The sequence below is a fragment of the Pholcus phalangioides genome, unplaced genomic scaffold, assembly GCF_987345545.1.
Source record: "Pholcus phalangioides strain wild (caught in Gottingen) unplaced genomic scaffold, Ppha-v1.0 ptg000024l_1, whole genome shotgun sequence".
Classification (NCBI taxonomy): domain Eukaryota; kingdom Metazoa; phylum Arthropoda; class Arachnida; order Araneae; family Pholcidae; genus Pholcus; species Pholcus phalangioides.
In genome coordinates this window covers 26,144,908-26,171,722 of record NW_028301616.1, presented here as the reverse complement: position 1 = coordinate 26,171,722, position 26,815 = coordinate 26,144,908, and the positions used below count along the sequence as shown (strand labels likewise).

The window sequence follows — 26,815 nt, the reverse complement described above, 5'->3', positions numbered from 1 at the left end:
ATAATACGGGCGACTTTAAAAGTTTGTCAGAGCTGGGCAAATGTACCCGAAATGGTCAAAATGTCTGGCAGCAATGATCTATTGGCTTCAACGATGACTTTTAGAACATTTAGGCCTGGAGCCTGAGATGATTATCATAATTTTTTGTTGTTTCATGTTATAATTTCACCGTAGAAGAGCCAGTGAAAAGTAGTTTAAGTGGTAGGGGGGTTGGGGCTCCGCTAAAGATTCCAGCCTAAGGGGCCCTGCTCAAGGATGTCTGGCACATGGCTAGAATGTAATAAAATAAACCTTGAAACGTTTTTCTTCATTATTTTTTGTCGAGTAATTAGGGCTGGTCCGATTAATCAATCAAATGTTAATCACAGTTAAAAATTTTAGTTGAGTTAATCGACTTGATAAATCAGATTAAAGTTTGATTAAAATTTTAGTAAAAGTTAGTAATTTGACTTGATTTATTTCATGAAAACGATTAAAAATGTCCTAAACTATTGTGTATCAATGTATATTTTCAATAAGTGGTCATATTTAAAAACATTTGAATCAGCATTTTGATCAAATTTTTTGGCTTTGGGAAATACAAATCCATCCAAATGAAAAATTGTGATCATTTCAGTTTCAAATTGAGTTTGATGGGAGTTTTAAAAGGCAAGACCAAAATTCATTGTCTCCACTATGAACAGTAGTTGTTCGTATTCTTGGAAGTGTCAATTCCTCTCATCACAAGTACCATTTGGGAGAAGTTGAAGGAAAACAAGTAACAGTATGATCGAGAGTAGTTTCGAAATCAGTGACTAACCTAAAATAATAGATTTTAAAAATAACCACAAGATCCAAATGGAGAAATTCCGCGAATATTAAATTGCTTCAAGTGGTAGCCTTAACTTCTTAGTTTTATTTCTATACTCAGTTACATTTAGCGAATAGGTGCGTGAAATGAATAAAATGCATTTTTATAGCATCAATTAGTGTTATATAGTTAAAATATTTTGATTAATCGGTTAAAAATTTTAATCGAATCTCAGCAGTACTCATAATTAACTACCTAATACATCTTTCCACAGAGTTTCACTTCACAAATGACGTTTTGACTATCCCACAATGTTACAATTTTCCTCCTACCATTAAGTATGGTTCAAACAACTACACATCAGTGTAAATATAGTTGTGAAAAAGCAATCAAATAGAGAGGAGAAATTCTAAAAACTCTGATCACCCAGTGAAACATGCCGCCCCCCCCCCACTTTACACACATCCTGGAGAAGGACCCCCTAGGCTACGATCCAGCTACTAGTACTAAACTAGACATGCACCTCGTCCATATTCCTTTGTGGAACTTCTAACAAATTGGTACATGGTGAATGTGTGTGTGTCAGTGTTGTGAACCTAACGTAAAGTTCATTTCTGTGTAATGCTTGTTTTATATATATATATATATGTGTGTGTGTGTGTGTGTGTGTGTGTGTGTGTGTGTGTGTATAGGATCTAGCCATTTCTGGCAACCTTGTGATAATCATTTTTGAATTTGTAATCATATGGATTCATGCAAAGAAATACTACTACTAAACCAGACATGCACCTCGTCCATATTCCTCTGTGGAACTTTGCAAAGAAATATTATGATACTGGTTGTATTTGTAATGACAAACAGGAATTTAAAAATTACCATAGTTCTTGAAAAGCACCATATTTCAAACAAATCCAACGATAGATGCATAATTCATAAATGCACCCGAGATACAAGTACGATTTGATTGAGTAAAAGCGATGGCAAATATTTGAATAAAACTCTTGTTGCGGAACACAGCGTTTTCAAAAAAAAGTCATCAATAGCTGTCGCAACAGGTCATTCACAATTCTATCCGCCAAACAGACAAAAGTTGGATGGACTATGAGACTTGGACATTTTCAACAGCTTAGAACGCTAGATTGAAATACCATGGTACAATCTTCACAAACTGTGAGAGAGAGTGATTTAAAACTTCCATTCAGAAAAGTTCTTTCTTGTATCAAGTATTGAATCATTTATCCATGGCATGCATGAACCATAAATGGCGCAAAGACAACAAAGGTAAATATATTTTTTTGTTTAACAATATTTTTCTATGTATACATATGGATATCACTTTCCTTTCCAAGAGTATAATTATTTCACAATATACTTTGTACCTGTATATTATAATCTATTTGAAAGCTCGTTTTTCATGCAGCACCATAAATCTCACTGTATATATATACACATACACGAATTAACAATCATGTCCATCATACAATCTTTTAAAACCTACAAAATTAATTAAAATTAATATTTTCTTAAAAAACAAGCTTCTGAAGCTTTCTTTTTCTAGGATAAAATTCACTGTTGAAACCTACTTTATCTATGTAAGTAGTTTAGCGTCCAAAAATTTTACCATTATGATAATAGAGCATGATATTTGTCGAACATGATACATTAAATAAAATGCAATACATGAATTTCAGTTGAATGAAATCACATGCCGAAAATGAAGCCAACCACCACAGCTAGAGACAGAGACTCGAAAAGGCGTGAAAAAAAAATAAAATAAAGGTGCATATCTAATGTTAATGAAAATTAACCAGGACGGATCAACAGTCTTAAAGGACCAACAAGGGGGGAAAAGGGGGAGCAAAAGAGCGCAAAAAAAGAGAGTTAAGAGCAGTGGGGACGGACAGGAGGAGAACGTGTAGACATACTTATTTAACTCACTCACAGCCTCCTGTGTTTCATTGCTTTAGCGACAGCCATTCGCTCCGCATCCGTGAAACCCAGAATACTCTGAATGGCCTTGAGATGTTCCTTATCCTTCTTGGTAAGGAAGTAAAAAACAGCATCCTTGAGGAAACGCAGAGTGTATTCTGCCTGCCGATCCCCCATTCCTCTCAGCGCCTCTTTGTACAACTGCTTGGTTTCATCGAGCTCTGCCTCAAGCTGATGTAGTTGCTGTAAGAGGTCGGGTACTGATACACGCTTAGAATTCCTCTGAGAAGAGAATTCTGGGCCCTCTTCGGCTTGGCCTTCAAACCTTGCCACTTCTTGCCCTTTCCTATTCAGGAAAACAAGACATTAAATCACTGAGAAACTGCATAAACTTAACCCAAAATAAAATCTATTTTGCTAGCGTGTAAATTTTCTAAATTATTTTTTTGTTTGAATTTTAAGGTAATTTTTGTATTTTAGTTCAAAAATGATAAGTTGGGAAATTTGAAGTTTAAAAAAATGAATTTGTCTTAATTTTCCTCATGACTGCAGCTGAAGTAAAATATTTACAGAGACTAGTAGGAAATGCTGCGCTTTTGATATGCATGTTATGCTTATCTCTCTCTCTGCTGGTTCCTCTCAGGTATTCATCAATATCAAGAAAAAAATATCACAGAACAATGTACAACTAATGCAATATGTAAACCTGACTAAGAATTTCTCTCAGAATAAAAATGACTTACGTAAAACATGGAAAATGACACAGCTATAAAGGGAACTAGCTATGTCTGCCAATTTGAAACAAAGTTTTTTTTTCCTGTTACAGAAACAAGCTATCCTCAAGAGCTCAAAATAAAATTTGTTACACGTATTTAAAAAGAAATTTTTGTTTTAGTTAATAAGGTTAACTTTTAAAATCTTAAAAGTATTCAAACCAAAGAATAAGAGTGTTATCAGTCGACACAGCTACTAAGCATGTATTTTTCTTAGTATAATCTTTAAAAATATATAACCACATCACATTACTTCAAACAAGCATCTAAATACAACCATTGTTGGTTGCCACATCAGGCAAAAGGAATTTTTTTCTGCAGTTTCTCTCTACCTTTGACTTAGAAAAGTTGTTATAGACTAGATAAAAGAAATATCACTAAATTTTCATTTCTGATTGATGAAGTACAGCTGATACATTATTTCAATGAAATATAATGATATGCAGTGGAACTTCCCATAGCGGTAACCTCTGAACAACTGTAGCCTCTGACTAACGACTATAATTTCTTGGAACAAAATACACTCCATTGGAATGTCAATTAAGACCAATCTCTGAATAAGGATTTCTAAATGATGGCCACTTTTGGGCATAAAGATGAAAGAAAAGTGATTCATACCATAAGGAAAACAGCCTCTAAGATTTTCTCTAAAGGAGTTGTTCTTCCTTGAACCCTATTTTTCTTGCTTTAGCCCAGGGAGTATTTAATTTCCATGCTGTTTGACAAAGAGTGCTTAATTAAGCACCAATTGAAAATGCTGCTTTAGGTAAAAAAAAACCAAAAAAACTGACAGTATCGTAAGATGAGTATGCTCTCTCATAGAATACATACATACAGCACAGCTGTAAGCATTTTTCCCCACCCATGAAATTGTCATATTTTTCGACAAAACCAGTAGTATTTCGTATCTAGAACTTGACAGTTTGCTGCTTGAATGAAATTAAGAAAAAGTTTCCAACCACAAATTAAAGCTCTTCAATGCAAAATAAATGTTATGTGCTATAAAACAGCTAAGCACAGTATGGATTTTGTTATAATTTTACATGCGCAATCGAAAACTTTAGTTTTTCCAGAAATACTGAACCTTTTATAACGACTGTAACCTCTCAATAACGACCACATTTTCTTGGTTCGGTTTGTAGCCGGTGTTGGGAAGTTTCACTGCATATTTAAACCACACATTCCTAAACATCTAACATTTTTATGAAAAGAAATAACATGTCTCAATTTCATCGAATTGCATTCCACTTCAATAAATGGTTATGATGCACTTCAAATCCTTGCAGCATTCAACAATGCAATTGCTTTAATTTTAAATCACTGCAGAGACAGACATCACCACTTCATTTGAACAACAAATGCTAAACCACAAACGCCAACACTATACCCAAATGCTAAGTAACTGAAAAAAAATGTGTTGGTCAACTCATAGTTTTTTCTTCCTGTGTTAAAATCTGATACTTGAAAATGCCAGATGTATCAGTTTTGATGACCTTTGATACTATATTTGGCTCAAAACTAAGCAAAAATTACTTTCAGAAAAGTGTATTTGCATAGATCCAGCAATACACTGTAGTTATAATGTTCATTTCATCAAACAATGTCTTGGCCTCTTACAAGCATATAAAACAGTCTTGAAAAACACTTTTAAATACAAAGCTGCACAAACTAATATTTCCTCACATGGGTAAGAAATATTTGTTTCATTTGGCATCATTTACAAACTCCCTCTTCAGTCACTGATAACATTGATTATTCTCTGTACAGAGCAAACAAAAATTATACCAGATTGGTATTTCACTGGAACTTTAAAATATACACATTATTCTTACAACTGTGGCACTAAGATAGCCAGCAAAAGAAAAGAAAAACTTCTACAAGCAAGCACATGTACAACATCAAACAGATAAGTGATTTCACAAGATCATACCTAAATTTTTCTAGATTAGGCAGAATATCTATAATATATCACATCAAGAATACCCTCAAGCATGGAAACATGATAATGTCCATTAAACATATAAGGAATATATTACTTGATTACAATTATTTTAAGCTTGAGTATTTTGAATAGAATACATATACTGAATATGCCATTTCTCTGGTTATATAAATTTGTATTACTATATACATACAGCACACATAGATAACATATTTTATATTGTTATAAAGAATAAGTCTGTCTTAAATTTAACTATGGAAGTATGGATGTTTGGTTATATTATACATATTATAATTATCCTATTTTGACGTTTTTACTATTAAAAAATTAATTTCATCCGATGCTTTTAAAAACCAAAGAAAAAAATGATGTGCAATGTAGGAACAAGAATAAAATATGAAAAGGAAATGTGAAGCATATTAAAAGCTTCTTATGACATGAAATGATATTCATCACAAAAATTAATTTTGTGTCTAGTTAATAAATAGTTTGTCACAACTTCCTACAGAGAAAAAAATTATCAACCTTACTGTGTAAGTGCAGATAAATTTTTCAGTTAACCCTAATTTGACATAGCTATATCACCACAGCAAACAAGCACAAATATACACATTTGAGTGAAGCAGCAATAAGCTATTTTTCACTGGAATTGCTTAAGCAGGTTCCCAATATCAAGATCAATGAAAGGAGCTTTAATGAAAGGCCTAAGCTGATAGAAAGCAAAGCTGGCTACTGTAGCGCACAGAGAGATTTTAAAAACACTCTTCAACCTGTACATTTTGAGATACATCTGATTATGCCATTCCTCCTGCGTCTCTATGTCACGCTGCACTACTCCCAATTGGTTCTCTAGGTTGAGGATCTTGTCCTGAGCACGGTCGAATAATGGCCTCAATTCAAAATACCTGCAAAGAAATGTTCATTAATTAATAAGAACTTAATAATTATTCAAATTTTCGAATTTCAAGTTGATCTGAAATAAAAATTTCCAGTTTATTACTACAAATTTTGGAATTAATTAGCGGAAATACTTAAACACACACACTAAAATATGTAATGATAGAATATATTGAAATGTAAAATAAAAAAAAATGTTAACTTAATTGTTCTCTTCAAAAATGAATAGAACTAAAAAAATTATACAAAAAACTCAAACACAAACCCCACAGATTTTCTTTACCTACCTCCAACTGAAAATAAGAGAAAAAGGAAAAAAAATATTCCAAAATCACTAAGCATTCCAATTCCTGAAAAAATGTATCAATTTTACATATTTAAAAATATTCATCCAAATAGACAATGAAAGGTATTGATTTCACAGCTTTTCTTCTAAAAATTCAATGATAAAAACGGTAACCTTCAAAATGATTAAAAAAAAAAGATTCAGGAGTACAATTCCAGTTAACAAGCTGAATTCACATTAATTTCACAATACTCATGCATATGCAGCCATGTAGTGTAGATATTGATGCAGTGACATGTAATTTCAAGGGGATAGACCTTTATCAAATGAAGATGAGTGAACATTAATTATTGAGTTATGTCTATTATTCGTGAGTTTTGTGAATTTATTTAATTTAACTGGATAAGTTTGATGTGGCATTGTTAGCATTGTATCAATATGTATGTGTTACAGTAATTATGCGTAATTGCCAATCATCTTGGTAAAGTTTACAAAAAATGCAATAACTTTATCAATCACTTTTACCAACTATTACCATTCATTCATTAATACTCAGTTTGATAAATATGGAAGAAATCATATGGAAATATTGCTTTAATTTAAGAAAAAAAAATCAGTTTTGCTCGTTAGTGATGCTTGCACTACATGGATTTTATCATAAAAAAATTAAATTAAGCGTGAAAATTGGAGGAATGAAATTCTTCAGTTTGTGTGTAAATTACAATCTAGGATGGCAATGTCCAGAAAATTTAAGAAATTCATTGATGATTTATCACATTTATCAATATTAGCTTGGGATCGTATATAATCACAGGTAAACATGATAAATTCACAATATTTATCAAACTTACCGAAATGGTCGGTGATTATGCATAATAACCAGTAACTATGTATAATAACTAGTAATTATGCACAATCATCAGATTTATCATATTTACCATAACATTAATTTTAACGTGAATCATTATAAGCTTAATGGTATTATTTGAACAATATGATGAAATCAACACACTAACTTTTTATTTGAATTTTTGTAAAATGTATGAAATACAATTTGATTATAAAAATTGATTGAAATTGAGAAATTCAAAGATGAGTGAGATTCAAAAGAGCAGGAAAATGAAGGCATGAATACTCTACTAACCTAGAGTTAGCTTCACTAAGCTTTTGCTGCAGCTCCAGAACCCTGTCGTCAAATTTAGACTTGAGATACTGATAGTTTTCCTTATGTTCAACTTTGAGCTGTTCAAGTTCATTTTGGTAACTTGAGAGGAAAGCCTCCACCTGATGAGATATTTTTGAAGAGGAAGATTCCTGGACATCCACATCTCGGACCTCTTGTCTCTGGGATGCAGTTCCTGTGGCTACATGGTTTTTCGAAGGAGATCCACATGGTGTATCATTTTCTTCTACAACTGACAAAGATGATGACCCTGCAGCTGCTGCGGCCGCTCTGCAAGATGATTCAAGAAAGCCATCCAACAGCGCTAGATCTGTACTGATCTCTTTGTCTGACATCAAAGTTTTCTGAGCTAAACTTTCTGTCTCATCCAACTCTGAAATATTCTGTGGACTCATGGATATATCATTTGAGATTCCACTGTCATCGTTATTAATTACAGCTGTGATCTGAGGATCACTCTTCTCTGTGCCAATACTGTGAAAACTTATCTCGGAGACTGAATTTTTCACATTTAAATTTCCCAGTTGATCACTTCCTTGTGATGAATTCATAGAGCTGTGTTTTTCATTTCCAAACTGTCGAAGGAGAAAAAAAAGAAGGAAATGTAATTATTTTCTTTATCTGGAATATACAGATATGTACCACATAAATGGTCAAAACATGTCCATCTCTTCAAATAGTTCAGATGGCACATGCATAAATTAAGTTTTATTTTTTATAACATTCTTTAAAACTATCATGTAATCATCATCTCTTGTAAGTGGGAAAACATTCAAACACATTCGGGAAATTTTAATGAGTACTAGCAATAGTTAGGGCTACAAAAATGAGTTGTACTAAATGAGAAGAAGTTTAAAGAGGAAATGTTATAAGTGGGATTCACTGTAGATTATGAAAATCACAAGTTTTGTTTATTCACCCCCCCCCCCCACCACTAAATGAAAAAATAGACTACTAAACCACACATGCATCTTGTCCATGTTCTTCTGCGAATTTCTAACGAATTGGTATATGTTGGAATTCGTGTGTATGTGTAGTGAACCCGATGTTTCTGTGTCACGCTTGTTGTGTGTAACGCTTCCATCTGCCATAATTTTTCGAACTATGAGTGAAGTGTAATGATTGAATAATTGTGTTGTTGTAGGCCTGTTGCTCTCTGTGGCGAGACTTTAACGGGGAAGATCAGCTCACATTTGTGCCTCGAAGTATAAAACTGGAAAGCCAGTCTACTCTCTCACAGCTTCAGCATGATCGTCTTTTACGACAGAAAGGAAATCTATCAGCAGCTATCATTAGTCATCTTCTAGGATGTGTGTGACCAAAGATGGCTATCACATACATGCACATTCTACACACATTCCTCAGTAAAATTTCTAACGAATCGGTACAAGCCGGAATGAGTGTTCCGAGTTGTAAACGAGGCCCTTAACCTACTTATGTTGCCAGAGTTGTACTTGTTTTGTGTCTTATTGGTTGCCATCTGTCTTCCATATTTTGAACTGAAGAGGGTAAGTGCTTGAATTTTCATGTTCTGTAAGTATCGTGTTGAACTCAACGGACAGACTTTTCAAATGAGAGTTGGGATTGCATTCAAAAATGGAAAACCACAAAAAAACCAACTTCAGCCACCCACCATTGTCCCACCAACTACTGCAACGCACACCAACTCTGGTCATGTATCGCCATACGGCAATTTCCAACCACTTGAGTGGGAAATGAAGGCTCCATCCATCGGTGGTCGCGCCTAGGCTCGGTAGGCAAAGAACTTGCTTCTAATGTTCTATGGCCGGATTCGAACCCATGGACCTTGATGGTAGCCTTAATAGTGGAAGACAATCATCTTTACCACTGCGCCACTCTGGCACTATTGTGCCACCCCAACTGGGTTCAAACCTTGAAGTGACCAAAGACAACTTCTGATTGGACTCCTTAAACACAGTTTACTATTGGTAGACATTGCAATGGATGCTGATTTGAAAGAACGCGATAGCTCTCAGAGCCCATGACATTATTTGAGAAGGATATGCACCTACTCGCCAAACTACTTCAAATTCAAACTGGTACAGATATTTTATCATATGAGGGACTCCATAAGCAGATGTAGGCTCTTCGAATGACAAGGGGGCGATTGTATAGTGAAGGGGGACAGATTTTTCACCTCCACCCTTTTCGCCTATGCTATACAATTTTTTTTTGGGAGGGGGGGGGGCAGTCGTCCTTCCGCTCTCACCCTAAATCTATGAGAGACTCGCCACTTTTTCATTCGATAAACATTTATATACATTTCACTTTAATTCGACCCTCACCTCAGACAACGTGTCATGCAGCCTTTCTATTTCGGACTTTAGTCGCTCGATTTCCGAGTCTTTCTCCTCCAGGAGGCGTGTTTTGCGCAGCAGGGCCGACTTCAGCTGCCTTATTTCTTTGTCTTTTCTCTGCGTAGGTGTCAGGTATTCCTCGGTCGGAACTAGATGCCTCTCACAATGCAGGACGTATTTCTTGTTCCGGACTCGACTTGCGGGCCGAGAAAGAGATGCTTCCGTGATCTGACTTTGACTAGCCATAGACGTGTAGCTCAAAAAGCTGCCAAAACTCTTCAGCGAACTCCTATCATCGTCCATACCTCCTACGCCATTATATGTGACGGAAGAAACGGATCCTTGATGGTGGTGGTGGTTGTTGTTGTTGTGGAACCTCCAGTTCTGGTAGTCTTTGGATTTCGCGGGTAACGTCAACGAGATCGGTCGGTCCGATTTGCAATAGTCGATGTAAGTCTCGCCGTTGATTCTGACCGACGCGGATCTGTTCAATTTCGGGATGCGGCATCGCCTTGCCACTTGAGGTGTCAACGGGTTCTTTCGGGCCCCGTTCACTGGTGCCGGGTCCGTCATCACCGGTTCTGGAAAAAAATTTATTTTTATATTATTTCATCACAGATGCATCGAAATTATTTTTTGCATCGAGTAAAACTAGTAAGATCACGAAAATCTGACTGGAAATGAGCAACGCTCTACGCATGCAAATACGGATTATATTTCTCACGATCACAGGAGCAGTTTCGAAGCCGGTGTACATTTATCAGGCACAGGGGCATAGAAAACAGATCATACTGCGCATTTCCTATCGAGAAATGATCGCCATCATCGTATACTATTTTTTAGTGGGTGTGTTACTCACTAATCTTCAACAACGAATTGTCCTTCCGAAAAGAGAAAAAGTAATAATAACCCACCAGGGACATAGACAATAGCCAACGTTCAAGGTCAAACATAGACATCATTAGCTGGATGAAGTGTTGCAGAGAAGTTGTCATTTCGGGAACAATAGACAGCATGCACGTATACACAGTGTTTATTCCGCGGTGTCGAAATACACCATATGGATAGGATGGATTGTGTACACATGAAAGAAATCGAAAAGAAAAAAAAAATCTTTCTTTTTTTTTATTTTTACCATGACCTTCGGAGTTCGAATAACGAGAAAAATTTTTTTTTTTCAACGGGTCTTACAATTTATAAGCTAAAAACGAACTTCATTACGTTACGGTAAATTTGTGATAAATCGGTTATTATGCGTAATGGCATAGCATTTTGGTAAGTTTCATAAATTTTCCTGAATTTATCACTTTTAACGATGATTATGCATAGTACCCACGCGTCGTGGGTAAATTTGATAAATTTTCCCAGAATTTATCACTTTTACCAGATATTATGCGTAATACCAAATCTTGAAAGCGTTGGTAAACATAGATAAACAGTGCTATATTATGATATACTGTACATGGTAATTCATGCATGAATTGTATCATTATATCGGGGTACGATCGTAAAATTTATCATTATATTGGGATCCGCCTGCATTCATCACACATACTAGACTCATTTGGATTTTTTTTCACATTTATCAAATTCACCAATTAGGGTATTAGGCCGGTATCACACTGTAAAAATTTTGTAAATGTGTTTTGATAAAACTTGAAAAATACAACCGATAAACTGATCGGTTGGATAAACTTGAATGTAACCCATCAGCTTATTCGTTGTATTGTTCAAGTTTTATACAAGCACTTTTATAAAACATGTATAGTGTAATACCGGCCTTATGCATATTTGCCGGTAAAAGTAATAAATTTATCATACTTACCAAGACAGTTGGTACGTATGCATAATTCTGTATAATAATCGATTTATAACATTTTTACCGTAACGTGTATACGATGAACCAATTTTAACAGGTCAGCCGGTTAAGCAATTGAAAACAATGACGCATGAATATACAAATAAATTATGTTAATCAGGGTTGGGTTTTTATCAGATTACGGTTCTTATACCAAATTATGGTAAAAAAACTAGGTATTTACCGGTAAATACCGTGATAAAAACGGTAAAAACCTTGTATATCAATGTATACACAAGATTTTTACCATACATAATTAGACTATGTATTGATAATTAATATGGAGAGTAACAGTTTTTCTACTAACTAATGGTATTTAAATAATAATCATAAAAAATTCAAATAAACTTAGGCCTTAATTATAAAAAGAGGAATAAGAATTGTAGAAACGGAAATGGTGTAAAACGACCAATGTTTGAGTCTTCGTCAGCACACTTTGACTTAATTTGTTGTAGAAACCTATTTTTGTTTCTTTGCCCCACCCCTCTTTATATGTATGTATATATTCTAATAACTTATATATTTTATACAATTCACGTATCAGGGTTGGGTTTTTGACAAGCATCAAAAATTGGTTTAAACTGTCAAAAACTTGTTTAAACCATCAAAAACTGTCGAAAACCTAAATAAATGCCATTTGGTAATGTTTTGAACACAATAGGTATATAACATGATGAAAAACTTACTTTTTTGCATATTATAAAATGTTTTATTTTCAAACATTAATTTATTACAATAATTAAAACAATGTTAATTATAAGTTGCAATTTTAAATTTTTCAACATAAGTATAGAACATATAAAATATAATTTTATAGTTTATTTATCTAAGCTTATCTTAACTTGTGTTCAATTTGCTAAGCAGAATAGAGCCGTTTATTCAAAATATGTATGATAGGTCATAAGGGTTAAGCTTTTGACACCAGAAACTAACTTGGTTTTAAAACTGACAAAAACTTACTGTCAATGATGTCACATAGTTTTTGTTAACCTGATAGATATGTTAAATAACAAAACACTTTTATGTAGATTAAAGGGTTTTATATTCAAAATGGTAATTACTGAGGAAAAATATGTATTTTGATATTTTAAATTTTCTGATCCTCCCAAAATTTTATTCCATGTAAAAATTCTCACACAGATAATCTGTTAATACACTAATTAAACTCATTTATTTTCATCTAAAAATTTCTTAGAGCTCAGGGTGTATAAATTCACAGAGTTTTAAAGAGTATTTTCAACCAAAGCAGAGCCGACAGGACTTGATACCAAAGCATTTTTTTTTTCATGTTTAAATATAGCTTCAATTGGAAAACCATTGCATTATAAATGCTAGTAAATATATCATAGTGCAAAAGTAAGAATAACTAAGTTTTACCAAGGATAAATTACATGAGTTTATTAATCATATACAAGCTAGCATTGTCAAATTAAATGACATTTTAGTCCTACAATTCAGTATTTTGATCGCTAGACATATTTCAATGGTATGAACAATAAGTATCTTAGTGATTATCTAGATAATTTAATAAATCAACATTACATATACGATGTAATAAACTTTTTTAAACACTTATCTGTTGTAAAAAGAGTACAGCAGATGGTTTATATCAATGCACATATATAAGCAGTTGAAGAAATTTTGGAAGGTCAAGGACCATCTTGAATCAGAGAATGTCAAATCATTCCATGGTGTCCTTCCAGTGTTTATATGCTATGCTTTATTCAAATTGTACATTTTATTTTTAGAAAAAAAAAACCATATATATTTTGTGCAAAATATATATGGTTATAGTAGACTAGAAAATTTTACAATCACATTAAATATTTATTCTTTGTATAACATAGTCACTTTAAACATCAAATGCAATTAATGTGTGTATTTAAAATGGGAATTTTTATATTGAAAAGCAACATTTGAGGTTTTTGACATGGCGGTTTAAACCGTCAAAAACCTGCCAACCCCGTCATGTATACTTAAACATACTGTATAATGATACTCAAAGGGACCAGAGAAACATTGTTATAAAGGAGTTATCATTATAAATGGAGTATATTAAAACTATGAATTAGGACCTCAGAGTAATATAAATAAAGAGAAAATCGTGTTATATAAGATTATTGTATATTATATATAGAGCAGGGCTGGGGACAAATCACAAGAAAATCTAGGTGCCAGAAAAAGATTTTTAGGCACCAAAAAATTTATGTTTTGTTTGTTTTATTTATGTTTTCCTCACTCCAAGGAGAAGGTCCTAAATAACGCTTCTTTTGACTTTTTCTGGGCATATTGGCCCTCTTTCATGTTGGCAAATATGCTGCTATAAATTACAAACACTTTGTGCTGCTCTCATCCTGCAATTTAGTAACTACACAGAAAATTTCAGGGGCCAATGCCAATTTTTTAGACTCTGGTGCCTGGGATTTGTCCATCCCTGGTATAGAGATAAGAGAGGCTATTACTTACTATTTCTAAACTATATAAAAAACTATTAATGATTGATACAGGTGACGCTTCACTTTTTTTTTTTTACAAACCCATTTTAATTATCATAAATGATGTCATCAATATTCCAGTTCTTTCCCACTTTTTATTACCAATTGAGCTCATACAATTTTTTAAATGACTATCAGAAGCGTTATTTACGAAGGAAGGGGTGCCTAAGAGGTCTGTAGTTCAGGGTGGTGATTTAAGTAATTTGTGGTCAAAAACATAAATTTGAAACAGGAGAAGGCAAAATTTGAATAGCCACCAGGCGGCAAAGCCATAAATCTCTCTGCTATTTATAAACAGATACTTCCACTAGAATTTATGGCATGTATACTTTTCTCTTTTAATCCATCAGCATATGGTGTAATATGAGACTATCTTTAGGGCAGAACTTGACAAATCAAAAACAAATTATGCACTAGCCAAATTGCTTAAGAGCCAAGCATAATTGTTTGCTCAAGAGAAATGGTCCTAAATACTGTTTTTTGTTGTTGTTTTTACTTTTACAAATATCCCCTTTTTTGCTGCATGACACACTGTCATGAAATCTGAAAATTTTGTGTCATCCATAAACTTCAATTGAACAATTATATAAAGTAAATTTTAGGTGATAATTCCTATTTTCTAGTCTCATGCCGAACTGGCACCTAGGTTCAAGCCCTGCTTTATGGAAAGAGAGAATTTATAACAATAAGATCAAATGAGCATATTATAATTTAACATACATGCTAGTGAGAGTGTTCTGTATGTATCCACTGTTCTGTGTTCACACAACATTGTATCAAAAAATTATGAATTTTTTTTGGGAAAAATGGAAAAAAGTAGATAATCACTGGTTTCTGCAATTATTTAAAAAAAAACTTCCCTCTGAAGGTGGTAAAAACAGCGGGAAAAATATGTTTTTACCAAAACGGTAAATACCGTGCCAACCCTGATGTTAATATGATGAATAGGTGTCAATTTTTTGCTATTTACTGTGTGAGATCAATTTTTATTCAATTCTTTTAAAAAAGGGTAATACTAGGGTAAAGGCTAGGACCACCAGAACCTTTTTTTCTGCACTCTGACTTATTTTGTAAAGGCTTTTAATTATGAGTCCACGAGTCCTCTATGAACAGGGGATGTTTATACCATCAAGTGTAGCATCATCTTCAGCTTTTTTGATAGAAACCACATAAATATTAAACTATTAAGAGATAAAAATGGAAGCACATGCGAAAATGGATCATCTACTTCTAATGCGATTGGAGAAGGAAAAAAAAAATGTATTTTCCACAATGGATCGATCCATCGTGTTACACCTACTACGTGAGATATCGCAACGGTGGAGGAGACTCGATATTACTTCCGCACTGGTCGAGCGAAAGAAAAATATTTTTCCAAGGGTTTCTGTTCACGAAAATCTATGGCAATCAGCCAGCCACCAGCCTATACCCTAAGAGCAAAAACAACCAACTTATTGGACCGAAAAATCCCCTCGTGACGCAAATACTGCTTAAGTATACTTGAGCGGCTTCCGCGTAAACAGCTTTCTTTTCTACTTAAGAAAAAGATTCTAGAGAGAAGTATGCAGGTATAAAATTTTTGTGGGAAAATAAGATCGAATCTTTTAAGATACACTTTTGTACGAAAAGCTGAATGCATATAGCTTATGTAGATATACACACTTCGACTAAATTTAACGAAATTTATCCTCAAATGTCTTGGGAAATGTTTAGTCTTATTTTTGTAAAACTGTCACCCGTCAGAGAGTATTGCTCTGCTATGACATTCTTAGCAGCACAGGGCTTAGGTATCCTGCGGTCTGCCTATCTGTACATGAGAGTGGGCTTATTAATAAACGTTAAATCAGGGGTTCTCAAGCTGTGCACCGCCAATCTTTCTTAGGGCCACCGCTCCACGGCTACCCCCGACAAAGGTTTTTCGACGAGATTCTTTGTTAAGCTGCTCTGGGGAACCGCAGATAAACTTTGATTAGGGGAAAGGGGCACCACACAGGTGGAAAAAGCATGAGAACCCCTGCGTTTGACCCCTTTTTTTATGTGAAATAGTATTATAAAATAATGGAACTTGGAGCTGACTTAATCAAGCAATTGAAGTGATGACAAAGTCAACGCATTTTAATACCGTTTTACGGCACTCAATATTTTGCGTCCTCGTCCAAGTCCGATAGTGGACATTCATTATCCCAAATAATGAATTCCATATAATAATAGTTTTTTTTCCAAAATAGTTAAAATTTTCCTTGCTAAAAAAAATCGTTAACAATTTTTTTTTTTGTCGAATTCCCGAAGTTTTCAGACAAATACAATACTGATTAAAGTTGGTCACATTATCTGGAAATCTAGAATAAACCGTGTACAATATTCACTGGAAAAACATCGTTTCTTGATATCGCGACGTTACTCCTCAAGGGAGTAAGATCCTGACCAATGTCAGAAATCTGCTCATTGACTATCCAGTTCGCGAGGTGTCCAATGTCCGAAGTGGTCGGATAATCACTGAAGCACCCAGACTTCAGCCATTTGCCGTAGTACATCCATATATCAGAATACCAAACTAAAATACCTATTAGAATAAAGACAAGAATTATACTCACAATATAGCCACAGGAACTGCACCCTATCCACTTTATGCCGGGAAAAATAAAATATCCCTCTTACATAGAATGTACTTGTTGCACGTGCAAAACGCGAATCGCATAAGAATTCATCCACGATTCGAGCCACACAGAATGATCGGAACGACTAAGAAAAAGAAAAACTACCCGGAGCATGGAGGAAAAAAAAAATTACGTAAGATACGCGGATTAAAATGCATATTTGGGTGTTTTCTAATCAAAAAAAATCCGAACCCGAGGCGGTTACGACGAACTTTCTGGAAACATTCACATTATACAGCCAATCAGATTCCACTCGTTGCTTTGAAGGCAGGTAATAAGATTAGATGGGAAAGAAAAAGAGATACAGATAAATGCCAATTCGGTGCTTATAACTTAGATGCTCCATACCAGAAATGGAGCGATACACGTAAGAAATAAGAAAAGAAAAAACGGTTCAACAAATAATCCCCTGAAACATGCAAAATGTAGCCGTTACAGATAAAGTCCATAACAAAATTGGACAGGGATAAAAAAAAAAAAAGAGCAAAAAAAAAGGAGTCATATCTTTCAAACTTTTCATGTTTTCTTCAAGACCTATTGTGAGTCATAGTCTTGTAATAGGTTCCAGTTCCTTAGCGGTGACGGTTAAGAACCTCATGAGGAGAAGAGAAGGGTTGAAGGGAATTCCGCATGCACGGTCTACTACTCATGCAGGCCATCTCCAAGAGAAAGATTATGCACACAGCGAGAGATTGTGGTGGAAGCCGGTATGAGTTTCCGAAACAGCAACACGAGCCAATGGACCAAAGACAGAAAAGGAAGGAGTAACCAAAAAAAAAAAAAATGCAGCAGAGTATTTTGGAAATTACAGGGAGGAGAGAAAGGACGTAATGGAAGACAGACAGATAAGGATTCAAGAAAATATAACACCACCAAACTGGAAAAAAAAATAGTCAAAAACATTACCGTAAAACAGGTTTAAGAAAATTTTTGGACTCGCATTCCAGTTAAATCAATATTAAACGTCAAACACGGGAACTGAACGGCAATATTTCATATGAATCACTCTCGATAGTTCCTTTATAGCTGTCACGATAAACATATTTTGCATTTTAAAAGTGGACGAAAAAAAAAATTTAAACGTTTATTTATCCGTTTCTGTCACAAAAACGACAATAAATTGTCAAAATACGAACAAACTACTTTTAAAATATGAACACGAAAACAGATATACTGTATAACAAAAGATGATGCCAGTGAACAGCACAATTTTTGAAATCCATTTCACTGGGCATAGTTTAAAAAAGACAGAGATCTCAGATCTTGGGAAGGTTAGAAGTGCTTAGTGTGCGAGAATTCAAAAACTATTCAAATTTATGTTGTCGGCACACTTGGAAATTATATTAAAGTTTTTAATATTTTGTGGCTTCTAACTCGATCTAGAGGCACTTCAAGGGCATCCCAAAAGCACAGACACTAGAAGAAAATCAAAGCCCAGTTACGGTACTTTCAATACAGTTTTACGACAAAAAATATAGCAATCCAAAGATCCATTCTCTACAGTAAAAATCTCAGTATAACATCCTCTATATATATAAGCATGAGCTTCTTAAGAACATATCATTCAAAACTTCCTCGAACAATCTAATAAATTAGGACGATGAGGGCACAATATCCACCACTTAGATGATTTGAGTCGTAAAGACAATTGTCAAAAAAAATGGCAATTGAAAATTGACACAATAACAACCGTTATATATATTTACAGATGCAGTAGCTGTGCGTACCATTAAGCAAATGCAGTAACCTACTCGATCATTATCTGGTCAGAAACAACTCGTTCTGTATAACCAAGTGGCAGTTCGCAATACTGGCAATGTCAACCAGTAGATCTGAAAGATTAAGGAATGGTATTTCCGATTCCGTCTCCGTTGTGGAGCGAGATCCAATGATAGATATCAACGGTCGTTTTTCGACTGGAACCACTCATTTCGATCAAGATCAGTCAGAATGGAAATATACTGGCAGAGAAGGACGTGGCTCATTTACGAAAAAGAGATGACGAGACTTGGGTACTAAAAACTTCATATAGTACAAAGCAAAGTTCCTGAGATGAACCTAAAATACGAAGAATTATCGGTAAAAACTGTGTCAGAAGTTGACGCAATTTCAGTCCCCCCCCCCCTACTGAATACGAAGTATTCAAGAAAAACCAATAATGCTGTATTATGAAAAAGGCAGATCAAACGACAGGGAGCCCTGCACGACACAGATGTTGTTTCTCAACTGCCTAATGATAATATTGCTAATAATCAAGGTCACCATATGCTTGAAATTCCGGGTAACATTTTTTCAGCTCTAAATACAAAGAAAGCTGATGTTTGAAATGAGGGAGAAATCCCTTTGTCAAAGAAAAAGACACTTGAACATTATCTTTTTTCTACTTTTACAGACGCTCTAGGTTGTTTCACATCGGATATCATGGAAAAAAACCGTGTAGGAGAGCGCAAAAGTTACTCTATTTCCCAGGAAGTTTGCATGGGTCGTTTTCCTACACATAAGCGAAATGCACGAAGACAAGATGAATAAAGATCATGGCAAAGGTCAGACATAGTTGTACCAGCATGCAACCTGAGCTAACGAGATAACACGAAAAAAAAAACCTATAAAAAAAACGTGACAGCGGTATAAGAATGAAATTACCGATCTTTTTGATGTACATATTTTTTTTTTTGGTTTGGTGCCTAATGATGATCGGTCGTGTCCGCACATGATAACGGAATCCCATGCCTAAGACCCGTGGGAATGACCGGTAAGAAAAGTTTTTCCAGCTGGGCAAACAGACTAGAGAAATAAAACACATTCAGACACTGTTTTAAACACAAGTTTCGAAGCAAATATCACGGCGAATAATTAAAATAGTACTCTAGAACGAAATAGTCTTCTCATACATGTAATTTCTAGAAAAACAAAGCCACGTATTCGCTACCATGTGACAGAAATTTCTAAATTTCTGTCACATGTTACAAGTTTAATATTTTTGCGGTAATGAACACGAAATTTCAACCATAAATAATTGTTTTTTTCCTCTTTCCATAAATAAACGAAAGAATATAGAACTTGCAAAAAAAAAAATTCTCACGAACAATTATTAATAATAGCATTTTGTAGATTACATGGGTCTCTCACGATATAGCGTGTAGAAATTAGAAGGCAGAAGTTGTATTGAATCAGCAATTGAGCAATAGGGAGGAAAAAAAATTTAACAGGCAAATAAACATACATAAAAAAACAAGCCGACAAGACAACGAACAGGATATAAAAAATACTGGACAAAGCGATGACCCCAAAATGAAAAAAAGTAGTAATAATAAAAAAGCATAAACACGCGGGGACACAAGGCCTGATGAAGTTGGTGTCGGAAAAGAATGGAAAACTTTAACACAGCAGTACAATGAACGCCGCCACAACAAGTGAACTGAGTGAAAACATAAGGAAAACAACGGGAAAGGCCCCCAACATGAGAAATCCATGACCTAAAACTTTTGACAACACAATGGCGAAAGTGCAGGAGAATTTTTTTTACTTTTTTCAGCTATAAACCTGAAATAACGTAACAATACATGCTACTATTTGGTGGTTCATGGGATCGTGATTGACAACATTCTTCTTCCAAAACTGTGAATAACTTATTCGCAGTAAAAAAGAAGTGTAATAGAAAGCCAGTCCCAGCGTGAGAATCGCTGCACCTTTCGGTTGCGAATCTTGACCACATTGCAAGTATCGGCGGGTCAAGTGTCATCAACTCGTTCAACAATCTACTTCTTTATAACGGTATAACATCGAACATCTTTGAAGGTTGTGAATGAAGATTGACATGAAGTTCTTCCCAAGACTAGATACGATACATAGAAACGCGAGCGCGATATCACTCTCCGCTGTTCATACAAAATTCGAAAGTCTGGATACCAAGCGGAGACAAAGATGAAGTTCCGACAGAAAATTTATATATACAGTAGTACGGAAGAAAATGCCAGCCCTTTGAATCTTAATAGAACAACACTCGCCAGGACTGCGAGAGGTTCTTGACTCGATTTCTGGCAATACTGGCAATATTCCGGCCATACTCGAAATTTCCTAAAAGGTGTGAGCTGTTTCAGAAACATAAATCAATCTCCCTTGAGAGTTACCCCAATTATTGATATTGACATAGGCGTGTGAAATTTTTTTACGTACTTTTTATAGATGCGATAACATCAATAAATTTCTACTATGTGTTGAGTGCTGGTTCGGCTCGAAGTCAAGGCGGCCTCGTGTTGCGAGCAGTGCCGTCTTAAGGCATGGGCCCACCCGGGAGCGGCCTCACAAAAATGGGATCTGGTTGAGATTTTGGAAAATTTGCCTGGTAGGACCTCAGAAATATCACTTGGCCCGGGGCCCATGATGCTCTTAAGACGGCCCTGGTTGCGAGATAGCCTTATGCGGGATGATGATGGCCAATCTTCTCCACACACTCACCCTTGTCTTCATGAGAACTCGAAATTTCCAAAAAGGTGTGAGCTGCATCAATCAATCTCCCTTGAGAATTACCCCGATTGTTGAGAAATGCACATGATGACTACAACGAAGAAATGGATATTTACATCCAACAGAAAAAATTAAAATGTGGCAAATTTCGCCCCTTGAAAGATTACGAATTTTCAATCCGTCTAAGACGATATGTCAATTTATAGTTACGGAGAGATTTTTTTTATTTGGATGCTTTATCGAGAACTGTTCCGTATTAAAGTGAACCGATACAATATATCACGTTCCGTAGAATATCATCACAGCGAGATTTTTCCATGCATCACTGAAAACTACTTTAACACTATGCAATTATCTTCTCCGATAGCTAGCAGTTAATATGTCAATCATATAGTGTGTGTGCTCCAGATTACAACAGCCGATAGCTATCACAACATTGAGTCACACATCACAGTGCTGGAAAATTACTTGGTGAATCCTTCTAACCTCGATTTCTAGTGAAATCACTGTTCCAAGAAGTCGTCATCACCACCCCAAAGAAGAAATGTCACATTTCACACATTATTCAAGAAAAAGAAGAAAAACAACAGAAAAAGGTGATAATTACTCCACGTGACAACATTAAAAAAAAAAAGACTTCCCAAACCTAATTCGTCCAAACATAAACAGTTGAATGTCACGGCCGAACAAATTCGCTTTTAATGAGAAGCGGAGAAAAACATTGAAAAAACTTCTCATCAAAATTATCAGTAATCAGAACTAGGTGAACGATACTACCACACATTTATGATATTTTTTCTAACTCCCAAGGGTGTAATTGAGACGTTACTGAGAAGATCCAGGAGGTGAAAAGAAAAAAAAAGCCGTCCTTAACGCAAGGCAAATAACTTCTTTACGCACTCGAAACACCATATTAACGAACAGACCTCGATATAGTCCGTAATAATAGTAATAACGGCTGTGAAAATGGTTCCAGATGTATCATTAAGAGCAATTTAATTATTTATTGAGGGCGAGTCATCTAACGCGGAGAAAGGAAATTGCCCGGATATTACTTACCGGAGGGAGTACAAGAAGCACCGAAATCGTTATAGTCACAACCGACCGAGTTTTACTACTTCCCACGAAAATTCACTACTACTGCGAGTATCGAAAGTTCGAAAAAAAGTATTCGTCCGAGGTGCTTATGGTGTTAAATCGCTTGCGCATTCGTTACAGAGTTGATTCGGAACGCCCAGGTGTTTCACAAGCTATAAAACAGGAACTAACTCTGTTTGCAGAGAGAGGCCTTTCAGATCTCGAAGAGACCACCCATATCGTACGTTTTATAGAAGGACGATTCTTCAGGTCACTAGAGAAACGCTTAAAGACGTCGACCATTTTTTTAGGGGGGGGGGGGCTCTCAGAACAGTTTATGTAGCAGCAAAACAAGGCCCCGAAGAACTTTCAAATGAATACAGCAGGCAAAAAAAGCACCTCACCCAGATTTCAACGATTTAAAAAAAAAAAAGTCCCACCGAGAGAGGAAAGTTAAACGCACCTTTCAAAAAGAAAAAAAAAATTTCATAATCCAAAGACGTCCTATTACTTTGCAATGAAGCCATAGGTTCAGATCCATATATTACTCGTCCCTTTTTTCCTGAGTAAAAATTGAAGCTTTGACGTTTGGGGGGGGGGGGGGAGACAGCAGGAACAGATGGTGCACAAAAAATCGGAGCTAACAGCAGATGTGTGCGTTGGGAACGTTTTACGAAATAACAAAAGATACTATTCCTTGGAAATAAGCGACTCGAGTTTCATAACCGAGATCGACTTGAACGGTTTAATATTCGAGTCACAGCGAGGGAGAGAGAATTATTTCCTATGTATATTTAAATCTCTAATAATTTCACGCCTTAGAGCTAATTATATTCCATGACTTTCTAGTAAGATCTGCAGGAAAAAAAATGAATGTATGTATTTAGATTAATATATATATATATATATAGAGACAGTAATAAGACAGGGTGGTATATTTTTAACCCTTTTTTTAGTTCATAATTTCATCTGGATTCTACGGGAATAGCCCTAAAGAAAAATACACCGCACTGACCTCGCTTCACACAGAATATAAACTCGCAGTAAAATGATTACTGCGAATAGTGAAAACATATGTTTAAAACCTCCCTCGGGCCTAAAAATAAAATTTATGAAATGAGTTTGCGATGTGCCTGACAGACATATTGCGTTCGACGGAGGGTCAACATAGAATTCAAGGAAATTCATTATGCCAGTACCAAAAATAAAAAAAAGAGATACAGAATACATAAAATTTCCAGTTCGACACGAAATTCCATAATAGTATTCGAAAGAGAAAAACTAGTCTAGCTTGCTGCGGTTGTAATTCAATCATTAACGTTCTCACTTCACCATCAATCACAGCGTTCGTCAATGAAACAAAATTAAAACGTTGACACAAGCGCAATTTTAACCGGTCACTTCAAAAAAACAATGCAATCGTGATGGCAAGAACCACCCACCAAAATAGAAAATTCGCATAGCTAATTTATGTAGCTGGACTTAGAAAAACAAACGAATATTTATTATTCTCAATATGACCTTCCAGGTTAGTTCCAACGACTTCAGACGCCGATACAATCGTTTACCCGGAAACCAGTCAATTATGTGCAGAAACTCCGGCCTGATCAAAATTCTGCTGGTTACGTGTTAACAATTCAGACACGGTCAACATAACGCAAGGACCCTACAAAACGTATCTCCAAGGAGGATTTTTTTTTTTTGGCTACGGGTTGACTAGGTTATGCGTAATGCGCACAGTCACGGTCACACTCGATGTGGAAAACTCTACCCAGCTTTCTGTTAAAAACGACTAACTTTCAGATCTAATACCAAATCTTATGAGGGGAAAAAAAATTAACCGACTAATAAAATGATTAATCAATGATAAATCAACCGCAAAATTTTCGTCGATTTTTCAGGTTCACACACACATACTAAAAAAAAAACTTGAATTTTAAACTCCTATAATTTTTTCTCTCCTAACATGAACTCAAATGGCCTCAATTCTACACCCCGAACAATACAAATGCTAACAATGTTTGAGAAATTGAAAAAAAAAACTGGGAGGAGACCAACCTGTTTCATAACTTACCCTGACACTGAATGGTATTTTCTTGGAGAGTTTGGGATTTTTTTTTTTTCTTCCGTTAAGTTCCCAGTTTTTGGCCCCACAAAACCGTCAAAAAATAAATGGATGCTGGGGGAACTTAAATGAAAATCGTTGAGAATGGCGCTATTATATGTATGCGGTGCGAACTCCGACCTTTATTTTTGAGGTACCACACCCTCCAGATAACAAAAGTTACGAGGAGTAAGAAGATACTGAATAATAAATAAATCTAATTAAAAAAAAAGAAGAGGAAGACTTTTTCTTATAAAAAAGCAGTGTGTGGACAACACCCAAGGAAATAAATATTCTTATTCATATAACTATTTCATGATAAATAATAACTTTGTATCACGGGTCATTTAAAATTAAGCGCGAATTTATTTTTAACTGGAATGAAGTCAACTCCTCTAAACAAAATTTTGGCAAACTTTCATACGAAATGCGGAAGTTGGAAATTACCGTTAAATATGTGAGTTTAAATTAAAAAATGCTGAACTGGCAAATACAGTCAAACTTGGTTATAACGACATCGAATATTCCACGAAATTTCGTCGCCATAACCGAGGTTGACGTTTCAAAGAATTTTTTTGACAAAAAAAATATATATAATCAGAAGCAATCGTAATACTTTGAAAGTTTTTACTTCTTTATGATTCGGGGGTGACCAATTTGATTCAGAAAAATGTGGGAAATTAGGATAATAATATGGGATATTGCCCATTCTCGCCAAACTTGTTGCTAAATGTCGAAGAAATTCCCAAAAATTGCACATAAATAACCCTTGGCGAAAAAGAAAAAAGCTACAGCAAGTCTGCTACAATGTATTTCACGGGAAAAAATGAGCTTGGCGAATATGTGTGGGGACAAATATTTATAGTCATATTCATTATATAGCACAATTCATGAATTATTCAAATTACCTTCGTTCTCGATTCTAATAAATATTTTGGATTTAAACCAAGTTTTATTGAAAATAAAAAAAAATGGGGCATTTTTATTTTTTTTTTTTTTAAATCCAGTCGAAAAAGGCAAAAGACGGAAATGTTTCGTATAGTGATTATGTGAATGAGCAAATCGGAACGTCCAACATGCAATAAATTTTTTTTCAACATTAGGCATAAATACAGTCGAATTCCGTTATAACGAACTCCGAGAGACCGGAGGTTTTTAATAGAGGAATTTCAGGTTGTTTGCATTGTTCCTATGTAAACTTATTTGAAGGATTAGAAAAGTGTTCGTTATAACGAGATTTCCGCTATAACGGCATTCGACTGTAGAAAAGACAAACATTTTCCCTGATATAATCGATCAACTCTAATCTTAGGAATTCCTTGGAAAAACGTCAAACGAAAACAAAAGTGACAAAAAATTTGTCGTTATATATAAGGTCAAATTTTAACGTCCGTGAACAGCATCCTCTTCGGGCTTTTCATAGCAATAATGTTCATTAACATTATTCTCTGTGGAAATCAGTCCGGACCACCAATTATAGACGTTATAGTCGCGGTTCCGTTAAAACCGAGTTAGACTGTAGCTAATCAAGTCAAATTTCTTTGATAGAAAGAGAGGGAGGACAATCATTTCGCAACATCTTGATAACTGCCGGAAATGGACACGGGACCTTCGGCGTGTTTAGATCGTTATTAAAATGAACCTACAAGCAGCTCTGATACGAACGAGATTGTGATGAAAACACTGCCGAAGTGATCGATATCCACACGGCATGGTGGTGTTTTGTTCCAGCTCGAGGGCGAATGATACACAACCCGATTGTTCTTTCTCAGTTGAAAATGATATTTCTACCGTTTAACCCCTCATTAGCAGGTGATGAATGAGATCGCATCTTAGAAAATCAAAACAGGCGTGACCTTCGTTTTTTAACAGCGGTATTCAGAAATCGTTGGGAGTAAATAATGGTAACGAGCGTAAATAGCCACCTCATCAAAGTTAACAAAATGATGATTGCGCTGCAATACAATTTGCACAGCATTGCCAGGTCCTGCTAATGAATTACTGAGTGTTTATACTGCAAACTGGGTGTCTGATTAGAA

The 26,815-nt window shown here is 35.2% G+C and overlaps 1 protein-coding gene across 8 annotated transcripts in view; it reads right to left on the bottom strand.

Annotated features, from left to right (window-relative positions):
- qtc (GRIP domain-containing protein quick-to-court) overlaps window positions 1-26,815 on the bottom strand; it is a 39,235-nt gene that overhangs the window by 4,173 nt on the left and 8,247 nt on the right. For 2 of the 8 annotated variants that reach the window (XM_089251323.1, XM_089251325.1), the window contains exons 2-5: window positions 10,107-10,699; window positions 7,762-8,375; window positions 6,205-6,339; window positions 2,733-3,065 (exon numbers count right to left, since the gene is read on the bottom strand). In XM_089251323.1, the coding sequence (XP_089107449.1) occupies window positions 2,733-3,065; window positions 6,205-6,339; window positions 7,762-8,375; window positions 10,107-10,699 (1,675 nt within the window). Of the gene's footprint in view, window positions 1-2,715; window positions 3,066-6,204; window positions 6,340-7,761; window positions 8,376-10,106; window positions 10,700-17,065; window positions 17,151-26,815 lie in introns of those variants that run through there. The other 6 variants (XM_089251327.1, XM_089251330.1, XM_089251326.1 and 3 more) reach the window with 5 other exon arrangements.